The 27,741-nt window shown below is 32.8% G+C and overlaps 2 protein-coding genes and 3 long non-coding RNA genes across 10 annotated transcripts in view; 2 read left to right on the top strand and 3 right to left on the bottom strand.

Annotated features, from left to right (window-relative positions):
• The first annotated feature begins 1,310 nt into the window (after positions 1-1,310).
• Positions 1,311-24,957, top strand: LOC148236506 (death-associated inhibitor of apoptosis 1-like). 6 transcript variants are annotated; one of them, XM_088182995.1, is made up of 3 exons: positions 1,311-1,448; positions 5,188-5,390; positions 23,230-24,957. In XM_088182995.1, the coding sequence occupies exon 3, from the start codon at positions 23,302-23,304 to the stop codon at positions 24,376-24,378; it is 1,077 nt and encodes a 358-aa protein (XP_088039121.1). In that variant the 5' UTR covers positions 1,311-1,448; positions 5,188-5,390; positions 23,230-23,301; the 3' UTR covers positions 24,379-24,957. The 6 variants fall into 6 exon arrangements, with proteins under 6 accessions (XP_088039121.1, XP_088039118.1, XP_088039122.1 ...); XM_088182992.1 differs by lacking the exon at positions 5,188-5,390; XM_088182996.1 differs by lacking the exons at positions 1,311-1,448; positions 5,188-5,390 and adding an exon at positions 12,454-13,019.
• On the bottom strand, positions 6,349-14,586 carry LOC148236508 (uncharacterized). Its single transcript, XR_015809105.1, has 2 exons — positions 11,832-14,586; positions 6,349-8,203 (listed from the first exon to the last, which is right to left on the bottom strand). It is a non-coding gene; the product is annotated as an uncharacterized LOC148236508 (long non-coding RNA).
• LOC148236507 (uncharacterized) lies at positions 14,708-15,737 on the bottom strand. Its single transcript, XR_015809103.1, has 2 exons — positions 14,926-15,737; positions 14,708-14,890 (listed from the first exon to the last, which is right to left on the bottom strand). It is a non-coding gene; the product is annotated as an uncharacterized LOC148236507 (long non-coding RNA).
• Positions 24,941-27,741, bottom strand: part of spel1 (DNA mismatch repair protein spel1) — a 19,057-nt gene continuing 16,256 nt past the window's right edge. The window contains exons 11-15 of the mRNA XM_088182974.1: positions 27,475-27,693; positions 27,175-27,407; positions 25,628-25,719; positions 25,341-25,563; positions 24,941-25,278 (exon numbers count right to left, since the gene is read on the bottom strand). Of these exons, the coding sequence (XP_088039100.1) occupies positions 25,033-25,278; positions 25,341-25,563; positions 25,628-25,719; positions 27,175-27,407; positions 27,475-27,693 (1,013 nt within the window). The 3' untranslated portion in view covers positions 24,941-25,032. The remainder of the gene's footprint in view (positions 25,279-25,340; positions 25,564-25,627; positions 25,720-27,174; positions 27,408-27,474; positions 27,694-27,741) is intronic.
• On the top strand, positions 26,339-26,702 carry LOC148236505 (uncharacterized). The gene is made up of 2 exons (XR_015809104.1): positions 26,339-26,450; positions 26,512-26,702. It is a non-coding gene; the product is annotated as an uncharacterized LOC148236505 (long non-coding RNA).

Here is a 27,741-nt window from a genome sequence, read left to right as displayed (position 1 = left end):
TAGTTTTATCATTAATATATATTATAAACAGCATTGGTCCTAATTTGCCTCCCTGTAGTAAACCGTGAGATATTATTTTCTCTTTGGAATGAGCACAATTTATTAAAACTTTTTAAATAATTATCAAACCATTTTAAAACTATTTCACTCGTACCTATATCTCTAATTTCTTTAACATTATAGTTATGTCTATTGTTTCGAAAGCTCTTTTGAAATTCAAGAAAACTACTCTATGATATGTAATAAGAAGAATCTGGCTTCTTATTAGTGTCAAAAGAAAACCCAATAATTATTAAAATTATTATATCTTAGTCGATTAAAATATTCTGTTATTATTTTTTAGATGAAACACTCTCATTAAATTTCTAGTTTGAAAGTTTAAAATTAATTTTTATATTATATGATGAAAATGCAATCTGAATAAGTTTGATAAATCAAACAATCTGATAAAGATTTATCGTTACATTTAATTTGCAAGTGTGTGAAAATTCATAGTATAACGACATTTCACAAAATAAGTCTTCGCTATATATCTCCTAAGCGTGAAATGGCAGTGTTTGAGAAAGTTTTTTTTTTAATTTGTTGACAATATTTAACACAAAATGAATGCACAAATGCCAGATAAATACACTAATACCTATATTGAGATCAGAGCTGGCCCGAGGTGCAGGCGCTAGATCTTGTGGGGCGCCGTGATACCAAATAAAGGCGCAATATTCACTTAAACTTATCAAACAATATTGTTAAAGAATATAATCTGATATTTTTTGTATACACTACTGTGTACTCTTTAGATTATTTCACGCGTAAAAAATCGCGACGAAAATAAAACTACAACTTCTTAAATACCCACAATCGTGATAAAGAGTATGGTGTCAAATATATGTAATATTAAATTACTTTAATTTGAATTATATTTTTGCGCTCATGTAACGAGTTATTAAAGTATTATTATGGTGGAGGGGGCGTAAATTTAGTTTTTGCCTGATGCGTTAAATAACCTAGGGCCGGCCCTGATCGAGCGGGAATCGCGGAATACAATTTAATATACATTTATGTTTGAATAACATTGTATGCATTTTTTCAATGTGTCTTTGTTATATTTAAATATGACGCACTTTTATTTTCGGTGTGAATAACCCCGTTAATTTATTTTTAAATAAATAAGTAATTTTTGTACAGTTATTTAATTATTGCTTAACGCATTATAAAGTTTGTGTACGTGTAAAATATAAATTTATTTATCAGCATTTTTAAATTGAAGTTATTTAATTGGCGATGGCGCGAAGGCGCAGTGTTAGGGCCAACTTGTTTACAATAGGTGAGGTGGCTCGTTGGAGTTGGTAGCACTAAATGTTGCCACTTTAGCGGTCGCATGCCGTTGTTATACTAAATTAGTTTATACGAGCCACAGAAACAAAGCCGAAGATTACTAGTGACATATTTCGGTGAGTTATCGCCCATTTTGCTATTTTACCAACGAAACGGGCCCAAACCTCACCTTCTGTCGACCATATGTTGGGCTACTAATATCGATTGGTCACCTCCCGTCCTCGATTTCCTTTTTTGACTGTACATATACGACGGCGAAAAGTGCAAAGTGCAAAAAAATTCAACTGCATAACGCGTAGGCCGAGTTGAAACGTGAGTGGGATTTTGGATCGATTTCTCCATTTCTCCATTTTGCTGTCAAAAATATCCGTGACAATTATATATGATATTAATCTTAATCGTTGGCATTTAGAATTCTATAGTTGAGTATGTAAAAGGAAAACCTTGGATAAATTATGTTATAGCGGTTTGGTTATATTTCTTATCACATTTATGCTTAAACTATTAATAATTGTGTATTCTTTGTTCAATATTTTATTGCAAAGATAATGTTAAGAACGTATTTAAACGTTTTCAAAGTTTATTTCAAAGTGTATCGCATTTTTAACTTTTCATATACCATAAAATGTGCATATTATCTATTAATATTTAGAGATACTGTCTTTCACGACGATCACATGACAAGGGCAATAACTGGCTTTCATATTTACGCATAAAACATATAATTAACTTTTCTTAAAATTATAAGATGCGATTGTAGTGTCACTAAAAAAACGTTCTTATTATTAAAATTTGAATTTATGATAAAACTGTTTCAATGTATATATTTATATCACATTATTTCAAGAAAACGGGCACTCAAACGCCTAAAATGCGCTAAAATGCGCTAAAACACAATCAATGTCTTATAATTGCTGATGTGTAATATATGGTATTTATTATAATTTTTATTTAACTAAACTGCAAATCTCTTTTTAAATTATACAAAATGTTATGTTTTAATATTATTTTATGTTGCAAACCTTTTAATATTTTTTTGTTTTATTATTATAAGTAAAGTTGCATACCTATTTTAAAACGTAATACAATATTTAATAAATTTAAAACTTAATCTAAAATAATATACTGGATTTAGTATTTAAATGAGTAGAAAATGTTAGATAGAGTCTTATAAATAGAACAATTTTGACCAATAGTTACAAAATCTTAAATATTTGTCTATATAGTATGCAAATTTACGCAGTAACGCGGTAACAACAAATATGCACGCACACGTGCGACCTCACTCCATTTATATTTTGTAGCGCACATTTAGACAATAGTTTTATTATCTAATTACAATTATTAAATTTAATAATAGATTCAAAAAAAGAAAATTAATATTTAAAACCCAAAAAGTTCCAAACCACATTTACAATTTTCCATTATATACTTTAAAATGGTAAAATATAATAAATTCTAATGTTTTTAATTGTGATATTAATATTTATCTCTTCTTGGAATAATTAATATCCCTATGAATCATGGTTGTTAATCATCACATGACAATTTTTATTGCACTATCTTGCCTCTGTATTGTTTTGCTTATTTGGTTGAATATGATCAGTTTCCTTTTTCGGTTCTGATTAATTAATATTAATATTTTTTACTATACAATATTAATCACGTAATGTATCATGACAGTGCTGATTATGTAATATTAATATTTTTTTAAATAATGTATCATGATAAAACTACAAATTACATTAAACGTGAACTTTGCTCTAAATATAATACGTTTCTATTTATTTTTAATAGGGAAAATATATTCACATACTATATGGGTATCCTGTTCGTCTCAAAGTGCGAATGAATATATTGATTATTATATGAGTAATAGTTTTTGCATGAATTTAAAAAAAATAGCAGAATCAAAGACACGATCTGTGTATTAGATCACTTGTAGAAATGTCAGCGTTATCCTTGTGTTTCTAGTTGTAGCGCATTGCAAAAAGAATTGGATATGAACGACCTTTGAAAGAATGCAGTCTTTCTTGTTTTGCATTAATACATTTACAGCGGTTCTCAGACTTGGCGCCAACTTATTGCGATAAGATTGTTTAAAATGCGATAATCAAATCGCCATTCATTGTTGATTGAAATAATGAATGGTTTATTTATCAGATGTAGACTCTTTTATCCATCATTCAAAGGAATGAATCCTTTGTGGTCTTTACTTCTTTCAATTGGATAATCAGTTCATGTGTGATACTTGGAGTCATGTGACAAATACAGAAGTGATGACTAAACAGTTGAAAACATTAAAGGCATAGTGATTTTGAGTGTTGCTAAAAGTAATAAGATTTGGACCATCTCTTCTGCTACCAAAATCCTTGAACAACTGCTACCCTAGTATACGTTATGTCATGCTAATTGCATGTTTTGTTACATCCTAATCCTACAAGGAAAATCTGTGAAACTTGTGTATATCAACTTTATTTTTAGATACGCTCGAAAACAAATTTCCACCTATATTTGTGCGCATTCAAATTTTAGCTTTTTGCACTTGGTAGCTAATTATGATAATAATAATAATTTAGATAATTATTATGAAGCATATTAAAAATTTCCATAAACTTGATGATTCATATTATAACAGCGTAATTAATAACTTAATCTCATGATGCCATTTGTATAAATAAATATCCATTGGAAATAATAGTAGTTTACATTACAATTAATTATTTCTGGTACTTCCCCCGCAGCACTTCAACATGTTCTTTAGTAACGTTTAATTTATGTGAGAAACTTGAACCCTTTATCGTCCAAGAAATGCTTATTTCTCCCCCTAGTATTAATTTCCCTGCACGTATTATGCTACATGTTTTTTAATGCATATGGAAGAACTTATCGCACATAATATCAGCTATCTTCTTTAGATATAGAATACTTTTTTAAAATTTAATTTTATTTTGACACTACATCATAACAATGTTAATAACTTAATATTTCCGTATACTTTTATTGGACTGAGGACTGGAATTTAGCCTAATTTTTCGTCATTGTTTCCTATTCATTTTAAAATAAATAAAAAAGTTATTAAAAAAATATGTTTTCAATAGAGCAATCTAAGACTGCAACAATTACTTCTTTACGTGCTAGTCATCAAATTTTTCTGAGAGCGAAACTAATTAAATTTGCAGATTTACTACTTAGCCCTTTTAGTGCCAAGCAAAATTAAGCGGTGTATGCTAAAAATGCCAAGCATTTTTTTGGCAAATATAGATGATTTTGTATATAAATATATTAAAAAAAAAATATTTCTGAAACTTTAAATTTTTTTCTGTGAACCACTATTTATTATAGGAACAAAATTAAATCCAGTTTATACAAGTAAATACACAAAAAGTATAGAAAAAAAAAATTCATAATTTAAAAAATATACAAAACTAGAAACGGACATCCGCTTCTTAGCGGTCGTCGTTCGTAAACCGGCGTCCTTACGCCATTCAAACGGTTAAAAATACTATAAACAAAAGCGGAATAAAAAGAGACACTCGAGATATACAATAATCTCGAAATACAAAAATAAGCAAAAGTGTAAATGAACGCCTCCTGATATATGAATCTATGTGTTTCATTTTCCTCACAATTGGATGACTCAACGGATGGCGGTCATATTGTACAATTGGTAGTTTTATTAGAATGATCTATGCAGATTTTTTTAATAATCACCCATAAGTACCGCTGAAAACTACTCTTTGTTTCGAAAAGACGCGCGCTAAACCATACATTCTACCATGCGCATAATAATATTGTTATCCTACCCTTGCTGTCTTAAACTAGTATTATAAAATATGTGACACTTGGTAACAGAATGGAGAGACGCTGGAGAGACCCCACGGAGTCACAGCAGCAGAGGCGAGCTAGAAGAATACATCGACGGAAAATATATCAGCAGATCGTCCAGAGAGCAATCACAGTCGACAATAATACAACTCGACACGCCAACGAAGTTAAGAGACCTGCCATTCCACTACATCGCCTACTAGCGGCATCTACATGTCTCTAAATATGTGGTAATTTATATATGTTAATAACTTAACAGATTTTTCGGCGTTTATTTGGTTGCAAAATCAAACTTCTTCGGCCTCAAAACAGATTGAGAATACAGCCAACTCTTTTTACATGGTTTTGAAATAACGCAGACTACTAAAAAGAACGAATACCATATTTTCACACGAATTATTTGCTCTAACACGATTTTATTTTGTCATATTGTACTTATAAAAAACGAGCTATAAACATTTCATTAATTATGTTATTAAAAAAAAATACATATATAAATATAAAGCTGCAAGCGACAAAGAGCGGATGCAAATGACAGTTGGTTGGAAATATATATATTATACTGGTAAAGACAAACTTTTCGTAAATATGTATATAGAACGATAATTAAAAAACTCAATTATCAGTTCTTAGAACGAGCTTTAGAATTCCAACAGGACCCGCAGATTTGTATGGCTGTGATCGAGAAATCTATAAACAACTAGTGAAACAAAAAACAACAAGCGATTAACAGATTTCCTAATAACAAGACATTCAACAACATAGGACAATAATAACAAATAAATGTCTTCATAAACGTGCGCGTATTATCTGATTATTTTTATATAAATAATATGTATTATTTTTTTCTTAATTAAAATACATGTCTATGAATAATATTTGTAGAATTTATTTATTGGGTTTTCGACGTTACCTTTTTTTACATGGTTTTCTTATCTATACCACAATTTTTTTTCAGATAACACGGATTTTTAAATCTATGGAACCAATCTTAAATTTTTCCATGTATTACTTTATTACACGGTTTTTGGTGGAACGTATCTACCGTGTAAAAAAATCGCGATCGTTCGGGCTATACTTAGCGATTGACTAGTCCAGAGGTCGGCAAAGTGCGGCTCCGGAGCCGCATGCGGCTCTTTTGCCCATTAAGTGCGGCTCTGGCACAAATATCTACGGGCATTTGCGCAAGACGCGCCGGATTTAAAAAACAATTAAATATGGAGCTCTAAATTTGAACGTCTTTGTGTTGATTTGGAAAATTATAATAAAGGTTTGCTAAATTAATAAGTAGATTTGCCTCTCAATTTTTTTTAATCGTTGTAATGTACATATTTGGCTCTTTGGCTAATAAGTTTGCCGACCACTGGACTAGTCGATCGCGATCAACTTGTTGCCCAGACCTGCTCTATATCAGCGCTGTTCAACTTCTGTTAGCCCGCGGGTCTTATTTTAACATTTCTGTGGTAAAGTAATTGAAAAATCAATTATTGTCACCTTAAACTTATTTATTTATACGAAAAAATAATTCGGACTAATAAGAAAATATTTGAAGTAATATTCTGATTTTATTCGCTGGCCGCTAGTTGGACAGCACTACTCTAAATCAGTAAATCTAACCATGTTCTGTAAGAATCGAGTACATACTGTTTTGCAATGAGTTAAATTAAAATGTCATTCGAAAGTTATAATGTATGTTAAACCTAATGCATATATTACAATCAGGTAGGGAATTCCCCCTAGATTTCAAATGGCCTTTTCAACTGAATACATTAAAAATCACTGCTATATGTTCATCCCATAATTATTTTCGAGAGTAATATTTAATTTTTATTTATTTTTGTAATTAAAAAGTAATTTTTTGACCCCGTAGTCCATTTTTTTCAAAATGTATAACATATATAACAAGACGATTTTTTTCTTATGCTTCCTCCACACTCTCTGGAAGTAGGCCATGGTTGGGCAAGGACGGAAAATATAATGTGTTAATTCGGGGCTACTTCGGTCGAGCTCGGGTCTGCCCGCTCTAATGTCTCGGCGACCTCGACCATATTCGGTAGACCTTTGGTTCGGTAACTTCCAGAGAGTGTAGAGGAAGCATTACGGTTAGATAATGTATTTAGTTAGTTGCGCCCACATTCGAGACACAGTTTGTGTGGAAGACAATAGTCCTCCCATTTTTACCGCCAATATGGCCCGTTTTTTTTAGTTCTGCATTAAAACTTATGTATGATAATGAAAAATAGTTTAAAAATGTATTTTTCATGACCTTTCATATAGTAAAATTTGTAACCAGTATTTTTGGTGCTAATATTCAGCAGTTAAAATAAATATTGCCTACAATCTTCAGTTGTTTGTGGAACATTATTTGTGCGAACAAAGGTGGTCCGCCACATTGATCCCAATTTTAGTCCGATTATAGGATGTAAAGATTTTCTGCTCCATTATATTAAAGGCATTACAACTGTATATATTTTTTAGCTTTATGATCATTCTCTTGTAATATAAGACAAAAGTGATTTTTGGTATGCGATGATGTTACAGCTAGGAGACTGGCATGATTTTATATTTTTCCAAAGTGTAACTGCTTTTTTCTGAAAAAATGTCCTCGGTTTCATCTTCATCGCTTCATTCTACTTATCTCATAAGTTTATGTTCGAGTCAGTGTCGTCATTTTGCGTTTTTTGAAGCAAAGACTCAATGTTTATACAATATAAGAGTCGAATTTAAAGTAAATTCGAAAAAATCGTCTCATAAACAATAGTATTTTGCAACAAATTAAAGAAAATTAATATATGTTCTTATTATAGGGGTTGTCATGTCTCCCGTTCGATATTACAATCGATTTGTAATAATGCCAAGAACGATTTACCATTTATTAATCGTTGGATAATATCATTTTTATTTGTTTGGGTCGTAGCTAATAATAAACAGAATGCAAAATATATAAGGTGAGCAGATTTTGAAAATATCAAAGAAGGACACTAAAAATAAATATAACATCACGGAAATTTTTGTTTGAGTAGGACAAATTGCTATTATGCTACTGTTATATTTTCGCGTGAGCTCGATGAAAATCGGTATTTAGGGGGGGTCGGTCATCAGACGATGACTGACCGTGAGGTTTGAAGTTATTAGTTAGAATGCTGACGAACAAGGGACTTTCCCCTATTTATATAAGTGTGTTAATTAGATGTAAGAGAGGGGTGGTTCGTCGTCTTAGTCCATAAAAAGCCCCTCTGGATCAAAACTCTTATGTAAGTTCATAGATCCCACATAAACAAAGAGTTGTAATGTTTATCAATATGAATGCTGACGAACGAAGGACATTCCCCTATTTATATAAGTATGTTAATTAGGTGTAAGAAAGGGGTGCTTCGTCGTGTTAGTCCATAAAAAGGACCTCTGGATCAAAACTCTTATGTAAGTTCATTGCTCCCACATAAACAAAGAGTTGTAATATATAAATATATAACACCCCCACCCTTAGAATGAACTAATTTTCCCGATGAAATTAGTGAATCTGTATAAACAAAAAATATTTAAATCTTTTCCCTTACTGGATAAACACCAAATACTGATTTTGCACCTTGCTTACATATTTTTACATTTTACAATTATTTAAATTTATAATAAGACGCACGTTTTACAATTTCTGTGTTACAAATTTGTTATACATGTTTTAAAATATGCATCAAAGTTATATTTTGTATTTAGCATTATATAAATCTGGACATATTTAATTTTAAAATATTATTGTTAATTTTACAATTTTTGTTATTTTACCTGTAGCAATATTGTTAGTAACATATAAAATAATAATTTGTTATTTTTTTTATAATTCTTAGTTATACTTATGTGATTACTTTTAAAGTTACAATATATGTAAAACGTAAACATTTTATTTTAATTTTTTAATTATATAATTATGGCTGATATAGCTCAAAAACATACGTAAGTTTATCAAAATAACATTTATATATTTGATGCAAACATTAAATTTTAGTTTCTTATACTAGACATACTATATGCTAAAATATCATCAATATATGAATATTACAATTTTTATTTCTAATTATAAAGGTACGGCTTATTTAAAAGTTTTATTATATATTTTAACATAATTCGCTAATTCGCTAATTAATAATAATACATTTATGTTTATTCATTCTGATACAGTTACGTTTTTTAATTATAACATTTTTTAAATATACTTTAAAGTTAAAATTTCGCATTCTTGATATTAGACATAATATAGTAATTTCAAATATGTTTATACATAAATATTTCTCTTCATGTTAGTTTTACAATACATTTTACGATAATTTGTTAGTTTTACAAACGACATTTGACCATCAGACAATTTAATCAATTTAATTAAACAATTGTATAACGAAGTTTTAATGATATTTAGATTATCATCATATCGTGAACTTTATTATTATTTTAAATTACAAATATTATTAAATATTTAATTATTAATATAAGTGATCAATAAAATGCACATTGGCATTGAATTTTAAATTTTTTTTTGAACAAACTCTTTAGTTTAGCAAAATACGTTTAATTAGGTTAACATTGAACAAATTATATTTTTATTATTTTAATTCGAATATTCATTTTATTTCAATTATACTTTTTATAAATTTTTATTTTTTTTAATAGGAATTGTTTTCTATACAGTAAGGATCGATGCGAATATTTATTTATCGCGAAAATCGTAATATTCGTAATAATTAACACTATCTCTGCTGTTTTGAGAGATATAGAAGCATTTATTTTTTTTTTGCTTTTAAATAAATTAGATGATTTTATCTCTGTTATTTCGAGACATATATAATATAAGCATTTCTTTTTTTGCTTTTAAATAGAATAGATCAAAAATTATTTGACTGTTCTGTTCCTCAGAATCTGACAGCAAATTTAATTTGTGATGGCTTCCCTCCAGTAGTGGCGCACGTACTGCTGATTCCTCTCCCTGGGTTAATAACACCAATCACTGTCATACTAATTTTTTTATGACGAAATGGTGGCGAACTTCATATGTTCGTCCCTTAATAAAATGGTGACGACCTGTACGGCTCGTCCCTTAATATATTCAATGCTACATCAAATCTCCTGGATCGATGAGCGATCTATTCTTTCATAATTCTTTTTTTTTAAATATAAATTAATATCATCATTATAGTTGTTATTATTATTATTATTATTGTATATTTTTTTTACGAATATCGATCCTTAACCATATTATTTAAAATTAAAAGATTCCAATAAATAAAAGCAAATCTTCTTTAAAATTGTTAATTATTATTTTTATAATATTTTATTATCATTTCCCATTATTTTTCAAAAAACATATCGTTACGTTACTTTCATATTTTAAATTAAAAAAAAAACTATTACTTGATCAACAATTAAAACAGAAGCTAACAATTTATTATTTTACTTTATATTATTTTAGGATTACGTAATTATTACTTTAATTAATAATATCCAAATTGTTCAGTATGTAACTTAACTAATTTATTTTTTATTTTTATTGAAAATATTATTATTTTTTTTTTTATTAATTACAAAATGTTGAGAATTTATTTTTGTAAAAAGAATTTCACATGAAAAAATATATTTAAATAAAAATAATTTTAAAGAAAATAATTTTAAAGAGCATTAGTGATTTAATTTTATAATATATTTTTTTTTAAATGCAATTAAATATAAATGTCTGATAATCAAAATAAAACCGTTTGTACTTACAGTTTTCTTTTGATTTTCGGGGTTTGATAGTTTGATGCGAATTCTTTAAGGATGACCTCTGCGTGGCTCTGCGAAGATGGTCCTTTCTTGGGTCAGCGATGATGTTCTCAGCTTGGCTCATAAAGGACGCTCTCTGCTTGGCTCAGCATGGGTAGCCTCCTTTCAGAATTCTTGATGTTGTTATTGGTTTATTGTCCGATCTTCATCGAGTCCGCTTGTCTCGTAGAAATTGTTATGGGCTCTTGGTCTCTTTAAAGGATTTAATCCACCGTCTCAAGTACCACGTAGACGTTATGACCGCGCAGAAAATTAGTGATGACGAATGATATAAATGTAGTGCCAACTACAGTGATGAACTGGTCCTCGGACGATCCCTCAGGATTCTGGATGTCGGCTTCTTGATGAGTGGTCGATTCCAGTGGCACGTACAAATCAACGTACACACTCTAATCCGCTATAATCATCCCAGCGCTGCCACCAATTTTATGTTATATTTTCGCGTGAGCTCGATGAAAATCGGTATTTAGGGGGGGTCGGTCATCAGACGATGACTGACCGTGAGGTTTGAAGTTATTAGTTAGAATGCTGACGAACAAGGGACTTTCCCCTATTTATATAAGTGTGTTAATTAGATGTAAGAGAGGGGTGGTTCGTCGTCTTAGTCCATAAAAAGCCCCTCTGGATCAAAACTCTTATGTAAGTTCATAGATCCCACATAAACAAAGAGTTGTAATGTTTATCAATATGAATGCTGACGAACGAAGGACATTCCCCTATTTATATAAGTATGTTAATTAGGTGTAAGAAAGGGGTGCTTCGTCGTGTTAGTCCATAAAAAGGACCTCTGGATCAAAACTCTTATGTAAGTTCATTGCTCCCACATAAACAAAGAGTTGTAATATATAAATATATAACACTACCTAAAAAATGTAAATTTTTGTTCAAAAAGCATCTTGGAAATATGACAGATTGCTGCGGGAGCTAAAAAAGAGCATTTCGAAAATTAATATGCGATCTCCTAAATTTTTTGGAGGATGAAAAATTGCTACTGGAGCTCAAAAAAGGTCTTTTGTCACCTTCAATTATCACTACTCGTTATGGTAGGATTTACAATATTTGGGTATGTTACATTTATAAACATATATTGTAATATCATTTTGACCAATCTCGAGTTTAAACAATTGATTTTTAATTTTGCTAAATCTGCTTACAGCCTCTGAAAAAATAAAAACGGATGCTCTTAGAACAAAATGATGTATTGCGGTTTTAAAATGATATATTGATTTCGCAAAACTAGCCGTATTGAGTTAAATCTCAGCTCTCAAACATTGGCTATTCCAATCTAAGAGAGAATGATCTACGTGGGTGGCGAGTTGTTTTATGCCGCTCGAGAGAAACTTAAATCGACATTCACAAAATGGCGCTGTTGGAGTTTCTTCTCAGAGACCTGGTTCCAACGATGTTGATGACGCGCAGATGTTTACTTCTGCGAAAAACAAAACTACTCTTCTGTCGTCACATCAATGCACTCTCTCTCTCTCTCTCACACGGTTTTTTAGCAGTTGGCCAATCGCTCGCGGGACTCCCTCCTTCCTCTTTGTGTCGATCGCTTGGTGACTCACCGACGGCGGTATTCCTGGTGCTGACGAAAATCCGTGACGCAATTCACGTCGGCCCCCAAGGCGAACCTCATAAAGGACCTTGGACACTTTTGGGGGGGCCCCAAGGATGGGAACTTCTGGCTACTACGCTTCTTTCTACGCGCTCCCACTTCCGCCCCATGCTTCGGTGCTTCCAGTTTTTTTGTTTATGCTCCGGCGGGTCGCTCATTTGCTTACATCCGCTTCTTGAAGAATTGATAAACATATGGCGTTACCGAGGGGTCTGCGCTACGACGTACATACTTTTTTTTGGCACCGACGAATACTAACATATTTACCAGCTCAACTGGTTTTTTGCCTTAGTATTTTTGACAACTCCGTTCCTTCGGCTGTGTTGTTGGTTGCTGCTGCTGCTGCTGCTACGCCGTAATATACAACTATCAGCTGGAGGACAAGAGAGGCGCAATATATTTTTGGAACTTGAGCCATTCTAGCTCAAGGTTTGAGGTGATAATGCTGATTTATTTATTGCGACATTCGAGGCCTAGAATCTAGGTAGTTTAAAATATCAAGGAGAGTGGTCGTGTGTTAAAACGACGCGAGTTTTGCAAACTGCACGACTTTTCATTGTCATATTATAAAAGAAAGTGGCATATTGCAAGTTAAAAAACAATACATGTTTCTGTTATTTTGTGTGCGTACAAGACTAGTTAACTTCCAAGTTCAGCGCGCAACTATAACAACACATTCAATATAAAAGCCTAAACGTGTATGTTTATATTGTTTAAATGGCGATACATTAGTATTATTTTCGCACGATGATGTCATCGGCATTCGTACGAACGTAAACTAAAGCACGCACGCTTTGGATGCTTATGAGATATATGTTCTGATACTTACATATTTGTATGAATAATCCCAAAACAATAGCTTTCCCTGTTATTTTTATTGCGTGCAAGATAAAGGTAAAATAACTACAATCATATTTTGTCATCTTAGCTTTATAGCTCGCAATATAGCATCTTATATCAAATATGTAACCCTAAACGTGTATACATATTTATATATTCAAGTGGTAGTATTATTTTCGCATGATGATATCATCTGCATTTGATTTAATTTTATGTTAAAAGTCTTAAAACAATAGCTTTCTCTGTTATTCTGAGTGTGTACGAGAGATAGGTAAAATAACTACAATTATATTTGTCGCTATCAACGCTTATATATTGTTGTTAACGTCTTCTTCTCTATAGCACGCATCTATAACATCTTTTAAGCCAGTTGCGAAACATCCATTATCAGTCAAACCAAAACCTAACCTAAGCGAATTAATCAAACTCCAAAAAGGGAAGATTATTACGTGGATGGGAGTGTTGAATTTGTTCAGAAAAATGCTTGTCATTCAACGAAATTCCCAGTATAACGAATCTTCAATTTGTCCCCGAAAAACTTGCATATAAAATCTTTTCATTGCAACGAAGACTGATCTCAGTATAACGAAATATTTTGATCCGAATTTAAGAATGACGTTACAACTTGCCACAATATTTCTCCGAATTCAGTTCGTCCTTGACTTGGCGTATGTCGGATGTGTTCACAAGCGACATTCAGTGTTTCGCCGACCCTCAAATTTTTTTTATAAAACATTTTTATAACAAGTTTTACTGTATTCATTACAGTATCCTTAAAAATGGACAAAAAACGATCTGTCAATCTTGTAAGCGGTTATTTTGATGCTGTACATTCAATAAACGAATTGTCAGTGTAACGATTTTTTTCTTGTTCCCGTGAGATTCGCTATACTGTACTATGAACTTAAAAATTACCACAGAGTAACCAAATTTTGTCCCCCCCCCCGCCTCCGTAAAAAGCTGAAATGACGTTCCTGGGTCGCATGATTCACGTGCGGTCTATTTTTGTGGTCAACAAATTAAATGGTCAGTATATAAATAAATTTAGGTCAAAATCGGTCAGAATTTTATTAACAGCCTGGTTATAATTAAATTATTCAGGGTCAGAATAAATATAAAGTGGTTCAAATAAAAATATCGGACGATCATGTGAATTAAAAAAATATAACATTTATAAATATAATTATTTATATAAGAAATATCTTATAAAATATCTCACCTGCATCTGAACTGCTATACATGTTAGGTGCGAGCGAGCGTTGGTCATAACAGTGAACACCCCATGAATAACTCTCAATGAATCGAATCTATTTAATTGTATGTAGGAAGCAGGAATAATGACAGTATGCTTGGCTTGTTGTGTTGACATCTGATAATGTTGCTAGCCTAACCAAACAAGTTGCCTCTAAAGCACCTTGATAATGACCATGTATAATTATACTGATCACCTGTCAACATAAAACTGACCTTAAGGTTAAATACAGAATATATAATATAAATACTGACTGAAAACAACGATTCTGGTCATCTGTCATATTGATTCTTACCATTTAAATATAAATTCTGACCTGAAAAAGAGAAGCCATTTTTATAGTGCAAAGTATCAAATGTACAGTGGAAACTATTACATTTTTAGTGCAATTATATATTTACCTCTATGTTAAAAGTCCCAAAACAATAGTTTTCTTTGTTATTTTGAGTGTACGAGAGATGGGTAAAAATAACTACAATAATATTTGTCGCTACCAACGCTAATATATTGTTGTTAACATCTTGATCTCTATAGCACGCAACTATAACACCTTATATCAAGTATAAAAACCTAAACGGTTACATTTCTTTTTTGATAATCACAAATATATCAATCATTGTAATATCACTGAAAACTTGATAAATGTACCTTAGATAAAAACGATAGACAGATAATCTAACTGGAAGTGTATAATTAACTTTTTTGCTCAAGAATTATTCATCGCTTATAAATTAGGTTTGCAGGAAACTGGTGATTCAGAGGCAGAGGTTAAGGTTCGTTTTTTAGAAGTATTTTTGCTCATATATATTTAGCCAAGCATGAGTTCTCATGCCAGCTTCCCACGTGCGCATATGTGAGAAATTTTCCAAGATATCTAACAATTCTATTGTGTGGGATAGTTCGATCAATACTATTTTTAAACCTTTCGATGAGTTGTAGCTGTCTTTAAAACGGTATCGGTAGAAGTAAGCCACAATATGTGACCTATGAATAGCTCGTTTTTTACAAAATTGGCGTAATGTAGGTATTAAATCTTGCGATCTGTTAATAATAAAAAAAAAATACTACTGTTTTTAATAGTGAAGTATATTTCAGGATCAACAGTGACGAATGAAAATTCTTACTTTGCTATTTTAAGCAATTTAGTTTAGGAAATACTAATGAGAGGGTGATTCAAATTAGATTCACGCAGGGGTGGGTATACTTCTGTATCAACAATATGTTTTACATTGCTATTTTGAGTTATTTAATTTTGGGAAAATATCAGCCTCTCAGACATAAATTTCCCGTGGAGACGAATTATTTGTAATGGTTTCTCGTAGTCTACGACAAATTGGCTTATTATTTTTGAAGGTTTTTTAAATATATAAATACAAGTTCTCTCTTGTCATTTACATTAAATTACTACTTGTTTTTAAATCGATGAATGTTTATGAACGAATTGTGAGTGGGTATCTGCATTATGTAATATGCATTTTGATGCACGTCTCATTAATATTTTTATATTCGTTTTAAGATGACCTCGAAGTCGAGTGACACATTTAATAAATTATTGCTAGAATATTGCTGAGGAAATATTATTCTTGTGACTTATTGCTTACAATACTTGAAATTTACATGCTTACACAATTGTATATTCATCATTTTTAAAAGAATCGACAGTAACTTGACTATTTATTTTGCTAGTCATGATGTAAGCTGTTTTATGCATAATCATAATGATATTTTTTATAAATTATGATTATGGCGGAAATTGCGCAATGCTTGCACTATTCTATTTATATACATTTAATCTATGTAGGTAATGTGAATTCGAATAGAATGTGTTCCTTCTATTCCAAACATAGAATCCCGGCTACTTCCAAAAATAATACAAGCTATCTAAATTTAGCGTTTATTGATTCGTTATAACGCTCGTTCGTCATTTCATAGTCACTAGAAACATAAATTAGGTGGTGCTTATTGCTGTAGATTGTGCTGCTTATTATCCTAGTGCAGTATCGGTTTTTGCAGGTGCATAGGTTATCAGTTTGTAAGGAATCATTTCATTAGACGTACGGCAGTTTGCTCCATCTTGTTGCATCCATATTCTCTTATCGTATCCTTGTAATTTCTGGAATTGTGTCTGGAAAAATCCCTCAACATCTTTGACATATTCTTCAGAATTAACAGTAACATAATTGCCACGTGCTTTTTCAAAGAAATAAGGACCGAGGATGCCCTTTGATGGCATAGCCACCCAATTTTTCACTTTTAGAGAATAGAGAAGCGTTTGATGATTTGAGTTTGCGGTTTTCTCTGCTCCAGAACTTGCAATTTTGCTTATTAACGTGCCCGTTTAAATGAATATGGGTTTCGTCATAGAACAATATGTCTTAAAAAATATTTTTCGTAATATCCAGTTATCGGGTTTTAAATCTTGCACTAATTGGATCTTATATGAGTGTAGTTTCAAAAGTTCAGTTCCAAAAAAAATTTAGCAGCAGAACGCTTGCGTGTCGACAAGCCCGGCTCTTCTCGTACAGATCTGCAGTAGTTTGTATGATTAATTTCTTTGACTCCTTTAGTAAAAGAATACAGCTAACACGTTCTTTGCTTGCTGATTCTTTTACAAATACATTTATTGGTCGCTTTTGTCGAATAAATTTGTCATACCTATTTTGACTATTTCATTATTTTGTTGATAATCACAACGCACGGCCGTTTTTAAAAAAATGCATATTTGAGAATACCGATTCTTTTTACTGATCATTGCACTGTTTCAATGTGTATTTTTATTGCTATTTCCTACATTAAAACAAATTTAAATACAATAAACATTATTTATTACACCCTTATTGTAGTTTGTATGAAACTGACAAATGATTTTTAACCATCGATAACAGAAAATGTATGTCTGTCATAAGTAATAGTTTTTAAAATTATAGTACAGTAAACCCCTCTATAGCGTATGCGGCAGTCCCTCTTGTTTACAAACTAAATACAAGGTCATTTAATACATAAAAATGTGAAAAAAGTTTGATTTGCTAATTTCGTCAAATTCACAAAATACAATTGATTTGAGCGTAGAGATTGGGACTTCGCTATAGGAATACTACGTTATAGGGATGACATACAACGTTTGGGGTTAGGTTTTGTCAACTGTATTTTATACCATACGGCTGAACAGTTGAACACAATCCACAAAAAAAATTTAAAGGGTATGATTAAAATAAATTATAAAGCAGTTTTTTTATTATATCATAATCAATTGATTAACTCATTTATTTATGTGACTAAATAATTTAAATGTTCGTGACTCTCGGAAAAAAATATTGAATCATTCTTTTTTTTAATATACAGATAGTAATATCAGAGGTTTATCTGTATATATAAAAAAATTAATCAATATTTTTTAAATCTAACAAATCAATCCATGCTTTATTATTCGTTCCATTTCAATTTTTTTTGCGGATTGTGTTCAATTGTCACTATGTAACCTTGTCATGAGTTCAATTGTCATAGAACCGTATGTTTATGCTTTGGCTTCATTTTCAGTTGGCATTGATAGTGTACCGCGATTTAACCTTTTAAATGCTGTACGGACGCTGGTGTCCGCAAACGAACGACGACATGAATGTCGATAGGACGCTGGTGTCCACTCCTAATTTTAATTTTTTTTTTGTAAAATTATGATTTTTTAATATTTTTTGTGAATTGTATTTTATTTTGTTTTTATTCACACAAAAAATTAAATTTAAAATCATCTACATTAGCAAAAAAATGCTTGGCATTTTTATCATACATCGCGTAATTTCGCTTGGCACTGATAGTGTTAAAACTTTAATAAAATCGTGAATAAATCTGTTTTACTTTTTTGATTCTAATAAATTCGTAAATTTCTAAAATAGAAAAATTGTGATTACTTTTGAATTAACTTTACATAAGTTCAAATATTTTATATTATTAATGAACCTCGGTAAAGTATTACCAATGAGCATTTACAAGCAGTAAGGTATATATTATATGTATACCTAATACATTTTATCAACGAATATTCTGATTACGCTGTGCTTTCCCAGAAAAATAGTATTTCCAGCTATTATAATCACGTTGAACGAGGAAAGATTATGTTGTAATATGTTGAGCTTGACGTACGTGCATATGTTTACATCAAAATACGCGAAAACAAGCATGTTTTACCTTGAATAGTGTTTGCTTTCGTACTTTTCAGAACTGTACTTATCGTTATCAAGCAGTAAAAATGTTTTAACCCAGTTTCATCTAAACATCTATTTTTTTGCAATCATGCTGTACAATCGCGTGTCAAATTTGTGAAATTTTCAATGCATTCGCAGCGCGTGTTGTACTCAGTATTACCGTGCGCTTTCCTTCGGTTGGGCGTCGCTGCCGCAGCAGGTGTGCTCCACTGAGGAGCAGCTGCTCGGCGGGTCCAGGTGATCTTTTCGAGGGCCAATCCCCGAATTTCTACGGCACGGGACAGTGTGGATTTGCCACGTGCCGTGGGTAGCACATTGCCGCCGAGCTCTTTCTGGAAGCAGCCTACTTTTTCTTGGTCTACATTGCTTCCATCCATCATAAAATATCATGCGGTAAGTGTGTATCAAATTACTCGAGGTTGCAGATTACATTTCTGCTCTCGTTTCGCGATAAGATAAACTGCGTACTGAGAATAAGTGATATTGATCTAATTTGTCTTGGCGCGTCAGTAAGATAGCTCGTATTTTTTTTAATAATTTTCTGAAAAGGTATGTGACGTTTTAAACGTCGATATTTAACGGATTTTCCATTGATGTTTTTGGTACACAAGGCATTTTTAAGAAATTGATATTCCGCTTGTGGTTTGTGACAAATTTCTTTTATAATACAAGTAGACTGAAAATTGTATATTTTTCGCGTATTTTGTAATATAAAAAACCCAGCCAGTACTTTGATACTAAACCGAATTCAATACTTACGTATGCATTAATGTAATACTATCAGAAACCATGTTTGAATATCTATGCAGCTGTATATAGTATGACCGTTGGATGTTCATGCGCAATAATACTGTAGTGTTTTTTTAATGCAATTCTTACATCATATTTTTGATGATTTTTGTTTAAAAAAATCTAAATACTAAATATATATGATTCACATGCTACTAATTCCTGGTATAAGTTTGATATCAACATATTGATCGTATTCGTAAATATATGATGCAATTCTTAATAAAATATTTTGCTGGTTTGCTGTCTGATTGAGTACTTATCCCCAAACAGTTAATTTATTTTACATATTTTCAATATATTCGGCTTTTGTGAATTTTTTTCATATATATTCAAAAGTTCTTAATATTTTTTATAAAATTAATATAAAATATTTTTTAATGTCATTTACAATATCGCACTCCTTAATTTATTGGTATTGTTTTTTATAAAAAAATATAAATTTAAAAAATGTAGTATGTAAATATTATGTTTTTTATTTGTTATTTCTTTAATTATATATGTATGTAAATATTTGGGGTACATCAAAACAGTGAAATATCGATCACCATACATCTACGACGATACCGCTCAAAGGGTTAAACGAGTTAGCTTGGCACACTGTGTCTGTCAGTCATAATTTTTTATTTTTGAACTTATTTTTTATTTTATTTATGAGCTGTAGTATTAGCTCTTTAACCAGATATGTACGAACTAGCTCGATTTTAATTAATCATTACCATATTCATATGTGTTTAGGAAAATCTAGGTAAACCTAATCTGTGATGATCGATCAGAATTATAATTATACAATAATCACTAATTCCAATCTCCCAAACACGATAGAAATTTAAAAACAAGGTCCGTATAGGATTCGAACCCAGGTCTTTCAGGTCAATAATCAGACTAATACCACTATTTCACCAAATGCGTAAAATTATCTTATTGGGTGTTGATTGGCATCCAACTAATATAAAGGATCCACTTCTCAAATTCAGTAAAATTTTAATTCAAACATAAATCTTTCTGTTCCAGAATCATTCATTATTTTACAATTTACGATTTAGACGACACGTTGAGCTTTTGTGCAAGCTTCTGCATCGTTAATCTCGAACCTGGTTTTCAGGCAGCCCTAATATCCTTACTAACAACCTGCCTTTACGTAGATATTCAATGTCAAAATACTCGGAACAAAATTTTTAGAACCACTTTGACTCCTAAATTTAATGGCATACTTGTCCAAACATATTACATATGTTTTTAACTAAATTGAAACTCTTAAAGCATAATATAGCTTAACTGAGATTATTTTATCTCCGCTGCCATTGTTGATTTATGGTTATAAATATCAAAACAAAAAATATCTCGTTATTAAATAGCATCATTAATACGAATACTGTTAATAACAGACACTGAAAAAATAGTGAAACGTATCGTTATTTTATAAAAAGTTATACATTTTTGCAAATGTAAGAAAAAAAACGCATACTAATGGGTCAGCTTGCTATGTTTCTCGACTCGATGTAGTTTCAGTAACCCGGTTTACGAAGTACTTACGAGTTCATAATGCTTAAAACTAATTGATGGTAATCGTTTGATAGATTTTATAGGCTTTGTTAATATTTTGCATTGCTTTTGAAAGCTGTCAGCATTAACCGTAACGAAGAAAATAAGCAAAATCTTTTGATATGAATCAAAGCGAATTTATTGTCATCGATATTGCGTCCAATTTTGTGCAGAGCGAACCATAAGTTATACATCAGTTTTGTACATGATATTTTATGTTAAATTAATTTGGGCTATTCAAGAACTTTGTATATAGATAGATCCGTGTATCGATTGATTGGTACTTCTCGTATAGTGCAAAAAATACAACGGTTTATTTTTGCGACTGCGCAAAAACTTGTATTGAAGTTGATAAGAATCAAACCGGGGGCTACCAACTGTTTTTTACTTTCAAGTTTTAAAACGTTATAAATTATGTGGTTAGTTAATTCGATTATTTAATTTATGAGTAATGCTTCAATTTTTATATCTATTGCAAGTAATCGGGGGCGATATATTTTCCCATAAGCAATTACTGAGAATGCCTAATCGGTGATGATATTATCAGCTATTTTTCATTTTTTGTTGATTATTTTTTAGCCAAAAATAACATCACTCTGAGACGTTTTCACTTCCTGGCTGGCGTCATTGTATCAATGACCCCGTTCGTTCTCGTTCAACGGCACCGATAGTGCCGGCTCGAAGTTTCAAGTCCTAAATTTGATTTATAGACAGTATTTTGCCGATCGTAACGCTCAAAATGTTGCGCTAGCGCTCTGTCGCGCGCGCATATGCGTGCATTTCAATTGATGTGTCGCCGAACGGAACTGAATCATTATTTTTCCTTCGCAATGAACGTCAAACCGTAGTTATCGTCACCATCAACATCCGCTTCGTTATAATGTTGTGCTTATCATGGTTTTGCGGGATTTAGTGTTCCAGTTGTGTATAGCTCGCACCTACGCGCATACAAGTGTACCCAAGGATCGATAGATAATCAGTTCGTGAGGCAACAGACAAAGGTAGGGTTCGGTTCGGTTGCGGTGGTACATCATCAAAGAAATGCGAACAACGAAGGAATGCGATGCTGGAGACCGTGAGAGCGGCCGCTCGAGAGGAGCGGACGCGAGAGTGGGAATTGTGGAATGCACAGTGGTGTAGTTGGACCTAAAAGGGCCTCGGTTTTAAACCCATATTTCATATTATTAATCGCGGGGGCGTTTTGTTTTGCATCCATACGATACGCGATGACCATCATCGTCCGTTTATGGCGATGGCGATCTCTTAGCATATTGCACCGCTTTTCAGGCATGTGTGATAATATCTGTATATTCAATGACGCTTTTGTGTCTGTCCTAACATCTGGTAAGTCGTCATCGCTTGGATTTAGATTCAATCGCAAATTTAAGTCCGTTTCAATCGATTTTGTGAAGAATTAATTAATCAGTCATCATTTAATTCAGGACTGTTTTATTGCGACACGGTCATATAAATTAGACCACAAAGGTCAAATTCGAACGCCATCGCGCAATTTAAATTAATTATTGCCATACGTGTACTCTTTCTAGATTATCGGTTACCTGTAATACTTCTTAGTATTAGTGTTCTGTATCATGTATTCCGCTATCGCTATCAACTGTGTTTACTTATATGTACAACGCTTAGTGTTTTCTAGGCTTTCAGCGCGTTATTGCGCAAGAGATCGATCCGAGAGTGGGCGTCTTCGAGGCTTTTCACGTATCGATGCATTTTCCGCGCTACTGCTATTCCACGATGATCTCATTTGTCCGCGTGACTTCATAATTAAAAAGTTTTAGAGTTTCCTAGAACGTCCTTGATCACGTGTGCGATCCGTGCACTATATCGGTGTTTACTAGTATGTTCGTACGTCATTCACAGCTTTGTGCTCGTCGCGTAATGTTGTTTATATAATACGCAATGTCGTTTTATGTAAGCACACTACATCCACCCCTGAAGCGGCATTCCGTAGACGTTTATTCGTTCTCCGTCCCTTTCGCTAACGGTTGCGTTCCCTGTTGCAGCTACTATCTCCAGCCCGGTCGCATTCCAGTTCGAGTCTCGGAGCAGCGGCGTTCTATCAACTTTTCGCCTAAATGAGTCTAGCGGAGAAGAACCTGGCGAACGACCACAGTCGTCATTTTGTACCGAAATGTGCCGAAATAGCCGACAATTTCTTGGACCGCAAACCGCTGGTTGAAGTCAAGCTGGCCGTCATCTCAGCCGACACCACCGACCACGGGAAACGGGAGGCCACCTCGTCCAGTGCCTCCGTCGACGAGCCGCCCCCCGAAATCCTCGACTTGCGACGCGAGGAGGACCGCCTCAAGACGTACGTTTCTTGGCCCGTTATCTTCGTGGACCGCAACCGTCTGGCCAGAACGGGCTTTTACTATTTGGGCGTAGAAGATAAAGTGCGATGCTATTTCTGTCGAGTGGAACTCGGCCATTGGGAGGAAGGAGACGATCCGATCGTCGATCATGAACGGTGGAGTCCTCTCTGTCCGTTGTTGAGAGGCCGCGCCATCACAAACGTTCCGCTCATATCCAACAACGAATCTTCTCTAACGTTCGACAATGCAAGTCAAGATGTGTGCGGCATGCGGGACCGCTCGTCTGATGGACCTCAACGTCCAGCTTACGCCCTCGAAACGGCGAGAATACAAAGTTTCGCCGATTGGCCCTGTCGAATGAAGCAAACCGCCGCCACGATGGCCGACGCCGGATTCTTCTACACCGGTTCCGGCGACAAGACAGTGTGCTATTACTGCGGCGGCGGTCTGAAAGACTGGGAAGACAACGACGATCCGTGGGAACAGCACGCCAGGTGGTTCCCGTCGTGCCACTACGTTCGTCTGGTGAAAGGCGAATCGTTCGTTCAAAAAGTAAGAGCTCATCCGGTTAAAATGACTCAGTTCAATCCTAAGGATCCGCCTACATCCGTAGCGACTCAGTTAACTCAACCGCTGGGTGTCGATCGATCCACTGAAGAAAACATCGAAAAAGTTGAGGAATCCAACAATGTCTGCAAATTGTGTTTCACTGGCGAACGTAACATTTGCTTTGTTCCGTGCGGTCATGTAGTAGCGTGTCCTAAGTGCGCCCTCTCGATACAAAAATGTCCCGTTTGTCGTAAACAATTTACTAGTACTATGCGGCTGTATTATTCATAAACTATAGTGATCACTGTAAATTGTAAATTTCAATATGTATATTAATTTTGTCTCTAAATGTGTCCCATTTTTTTTATATTTCGTGTGCTTGTGTGTAAAAATTTTGTATAATTGAAAACATAATTTGTGTATCTATATATATATATTTATGTAACGAAGGTGGGATGATTAGAAGTTAAATGTTGGATATGGAAAACGATCTATTATTTTGTAAATACTTTTCTGCAGAGTAGTCGGAGTAAAAGAATCTCAAGGAATACAGTTTCTCACTCAAATCGACATCGAACATGCAAGCTCCGACAGATTGTAAATGACGATTTGATATTACGGGGCTTGTTCTTCTATGAACGATTATTGCATTATTTTATTCCCACAAAGTAACAAAGGCACTGCATTTCAAGTGTACTAATAATTATAATTAAAGTTTGAAAACAGATGTTATTTAATTGTAATTAATGTAATACCAAAAATATCTGTAAATAATATAGTCGATATATAAACATTACTTATAAACGTTTTAGTATAACTTAGTTTATGTTCATTTAATAAAATAAAACGTGAATTTAATCGATTTAAAAAGTTTATTCATTTTTAATTTCACATTTTTTCACCCCTTGTGTTCTTACTAATTTATAAATAAAGAACGATTTTTCATTACATTTCTAATAGTAAGGCTTTGATGAACGGATTTTCATTGGTTTTAATAGTTTGCTGTAAGTTAGTAAGCTTCGATTGTAGCTCAGAATCGGATAGACTATCAACGCTTAATTTTTGGCAAGATTGAATGAAGATTTTCATGACTTCTTCGGCTTCTTCTTTAGCTCTCTGCTTGTTTGGAATGTTTACGTTTTCGACGTCAAATCGGCAGCTTTCCAGTTGTAATTGTTTTTCTTCAGCGTACTACAAATATTAGATGTCGTAAGTATTATAAATATCTTACTATGTGTCATTTTTGATGTTACCTTGATGACGTTCGGTGGAAATTCTACCATCTTAGCGACGTGGATACCGAAGCTCTTATCGCACACTCCCGGTTTCACTTGATAGAGTAGGGTGAGTTGATCCTGATCCGTTACAGCAGTCACATGGAGATTTACTACGTTCGGTAACGAGTCTTCCAATTGTGTTATTTCATGAAAGTGAGTTGCAAATAAACAGAATGACTTTGTGATACCAGCTAAATGTCTGCAAAAATAAATATAATAGTTAATGAATAAGTAAGCATCAGTTTAATATTAATGATAATTACTCTGCTATAGCCCAGGCGATTCCGCATCCTTCGTAAGTGGACGTCCCTCTGCCTAATTCATCGATTATCACTAACGAGTTTTTGGTTGCCGTCTGAAATTGAAAATATATTATTTTTTTATCAAATATTGTATATCTACTACTGCAACTTGATTTGTCAAGCACACACCAAACGCATTAGTGTCATATTATGCTCGGAAAAAAACGTTTTTCTTTAATTGTAAATTATAATATAACCAGAAGTGTGTTAGCTGATTATAGAATAACTAAAGACGTGTTACTGGAATTTAATTTGTTTAAAATAAATCTATGCAAACATTGCGCAACTTTCACAAGAATCTATGAATAATAAAATAAATATAAACATTACATTATGATTGTGCATAAAATTGTTAGTATTATGAGCAACTAAATAATAAAATTGATTGGCGATTAAAAATAGAGAATACTCCATTGTGTAAGTCTGTAACCACTAAGTCACAATAATAAATAAATATTAACACATTCATAGTTAATCTACCACAACTTACATTTAACAGACAATACAACGGATAAATTATTCATATGACATTCAGATTGAAACGTGTCTGAACCTAAGTATGTGTGTATTGTTGTATTTTATAAAAACGTACTTATAATTCACCCAATCGGCGGACATGTGAGAATAATGTTATTTATTTTGTTTTTCTGGATATTCTATTGTAGTTATAACAATATACTCAATTGATAAGATAAATAAAGAAGAATTTATCCTTACTAACATAATGTTGGTAGTTCTATTATGCTGCTGAGGAATCGGATTAAACTGAGTGGCATTTTTAAAGGTAAGAATGAGATTCTGGCATCCATTAATTTATAACGATTCAACTTTTTGTTTTCAAACAGCTTCAATTATAAACTTGCCTTGCCTTCGCCATATTAATAAATAAGTCATAAGGACAGTTGCTTAATGTGACAGATCAATGAGGGAGCATTAGAAACATCAATAGATCAGATTTGAAGAAGTGGTGGAAGCAGTGGCGTAGCTAGGGTATGTGCCACCCAGGGCGATCCTTAAAATTGCCGCCCCCCCCCCCATACAATTTTGTGGGGTCATAAAATCAGCATTTCTTAAAATAATAAATTGGTTATTATTAAGCTCTTGTTATTCGTGGATTTATATAAGTTTTAGTACATTCAGGGTTAAGAACCACACTAGACGATCCCACCGCGAATATGCCGCCCCCAAGCAAGTGCCGCCCGGGGCGGCCCGCCCCCTCCGCCCCACCATAGCTACGCCACTGGGTGGAAGGTAAATATAACTAGGAATAAAATGCAGTACGTATGTATATAAAAAAAAATATTAAAATAATGATAATCCTAAAACCATTCATAGAATATTTATTATTTCACACGCGACTATAAAGCATTCTACGTTGATTTAGTTGCTTCAAAGGAAAAATGGATTCAAAAATCAATTCACTAGAGAGCAAAAACAAAATTATAAGAAAGCAACTTTTTCATGTAATATTGTTGATTTTTGTGACTACATATAAAATATTAACTCACTCTTAAAATAGAAGCAGATTCGATCATCTCCAACATGAAGGTACTCAATCCTTTCGTCTGACAATCATCAGCTCCGACTCGAGCCAAAATGCTGTCCACAAGCGGCACGGTTGCTTCCTCACACGGCACAAAACATCCAATGTGTGCCAAAAGGGTGCAAACTCCCACCGAACGTATATAAGTACTTTTACCACCCATATTTGGTCCAGTAATAATGTAAAAAGTACTATCATCTACAACAAAATTAATATATTTATTATTAACATCCATATTTTAACAACACCATTTCAGAAATATTACTTGATTTGAATTCAACATCGTTTGCAATATAAGAAATATTATCCTGAAGCTCCAGACAAGGATGTCTAGCTTTCTTCAACGTCAACTGCTGACCACTCTCTACAATTTTGGGTCTGACATAAGCAATGGGAGCTTCACAAGATACGACACTGAACGAAATCAAAACGTCCAGCTTTGCCAGCAATTCCGACATTGTCCATAATATTTCAGCATATCCGGCTATAATTAATTTCATAATTAAATAAATATACTAATCGTTAATTTATA

Source organism: Plectrocnemia conspersa, unplaced genomic scaffold (genome assembly GCF_051122295.1).
Source record: "Plectrocnemia conspersa isolate PC_06_02 unplaced genomic scaffold, ASM5112229v1 ptg000003l, whole genome shotgun sequence".
Lineage (NCBI taxonomy): Eukaryota > Metazoa > Arthropoda > Insecta > Trichoptera > Polycentropodidae > Plectrocnemia > Plectrocnemia conspersa.
The sequence above is the reverse complement of the archived record's forward strand: the minus strand, read 5'-3'. Positions and strand labels throughout refer to the sequence as shown.

What these genes read in the sequence shown, in the direction of transcription:
- LOC148236506 (XM_088182992.1), top strand. Translation starts at nt 23,302, where the DNA reads ATGAGTCTAGCGGAGAAGAACCTGGCGAACGACCACAGTCGTCATTTT.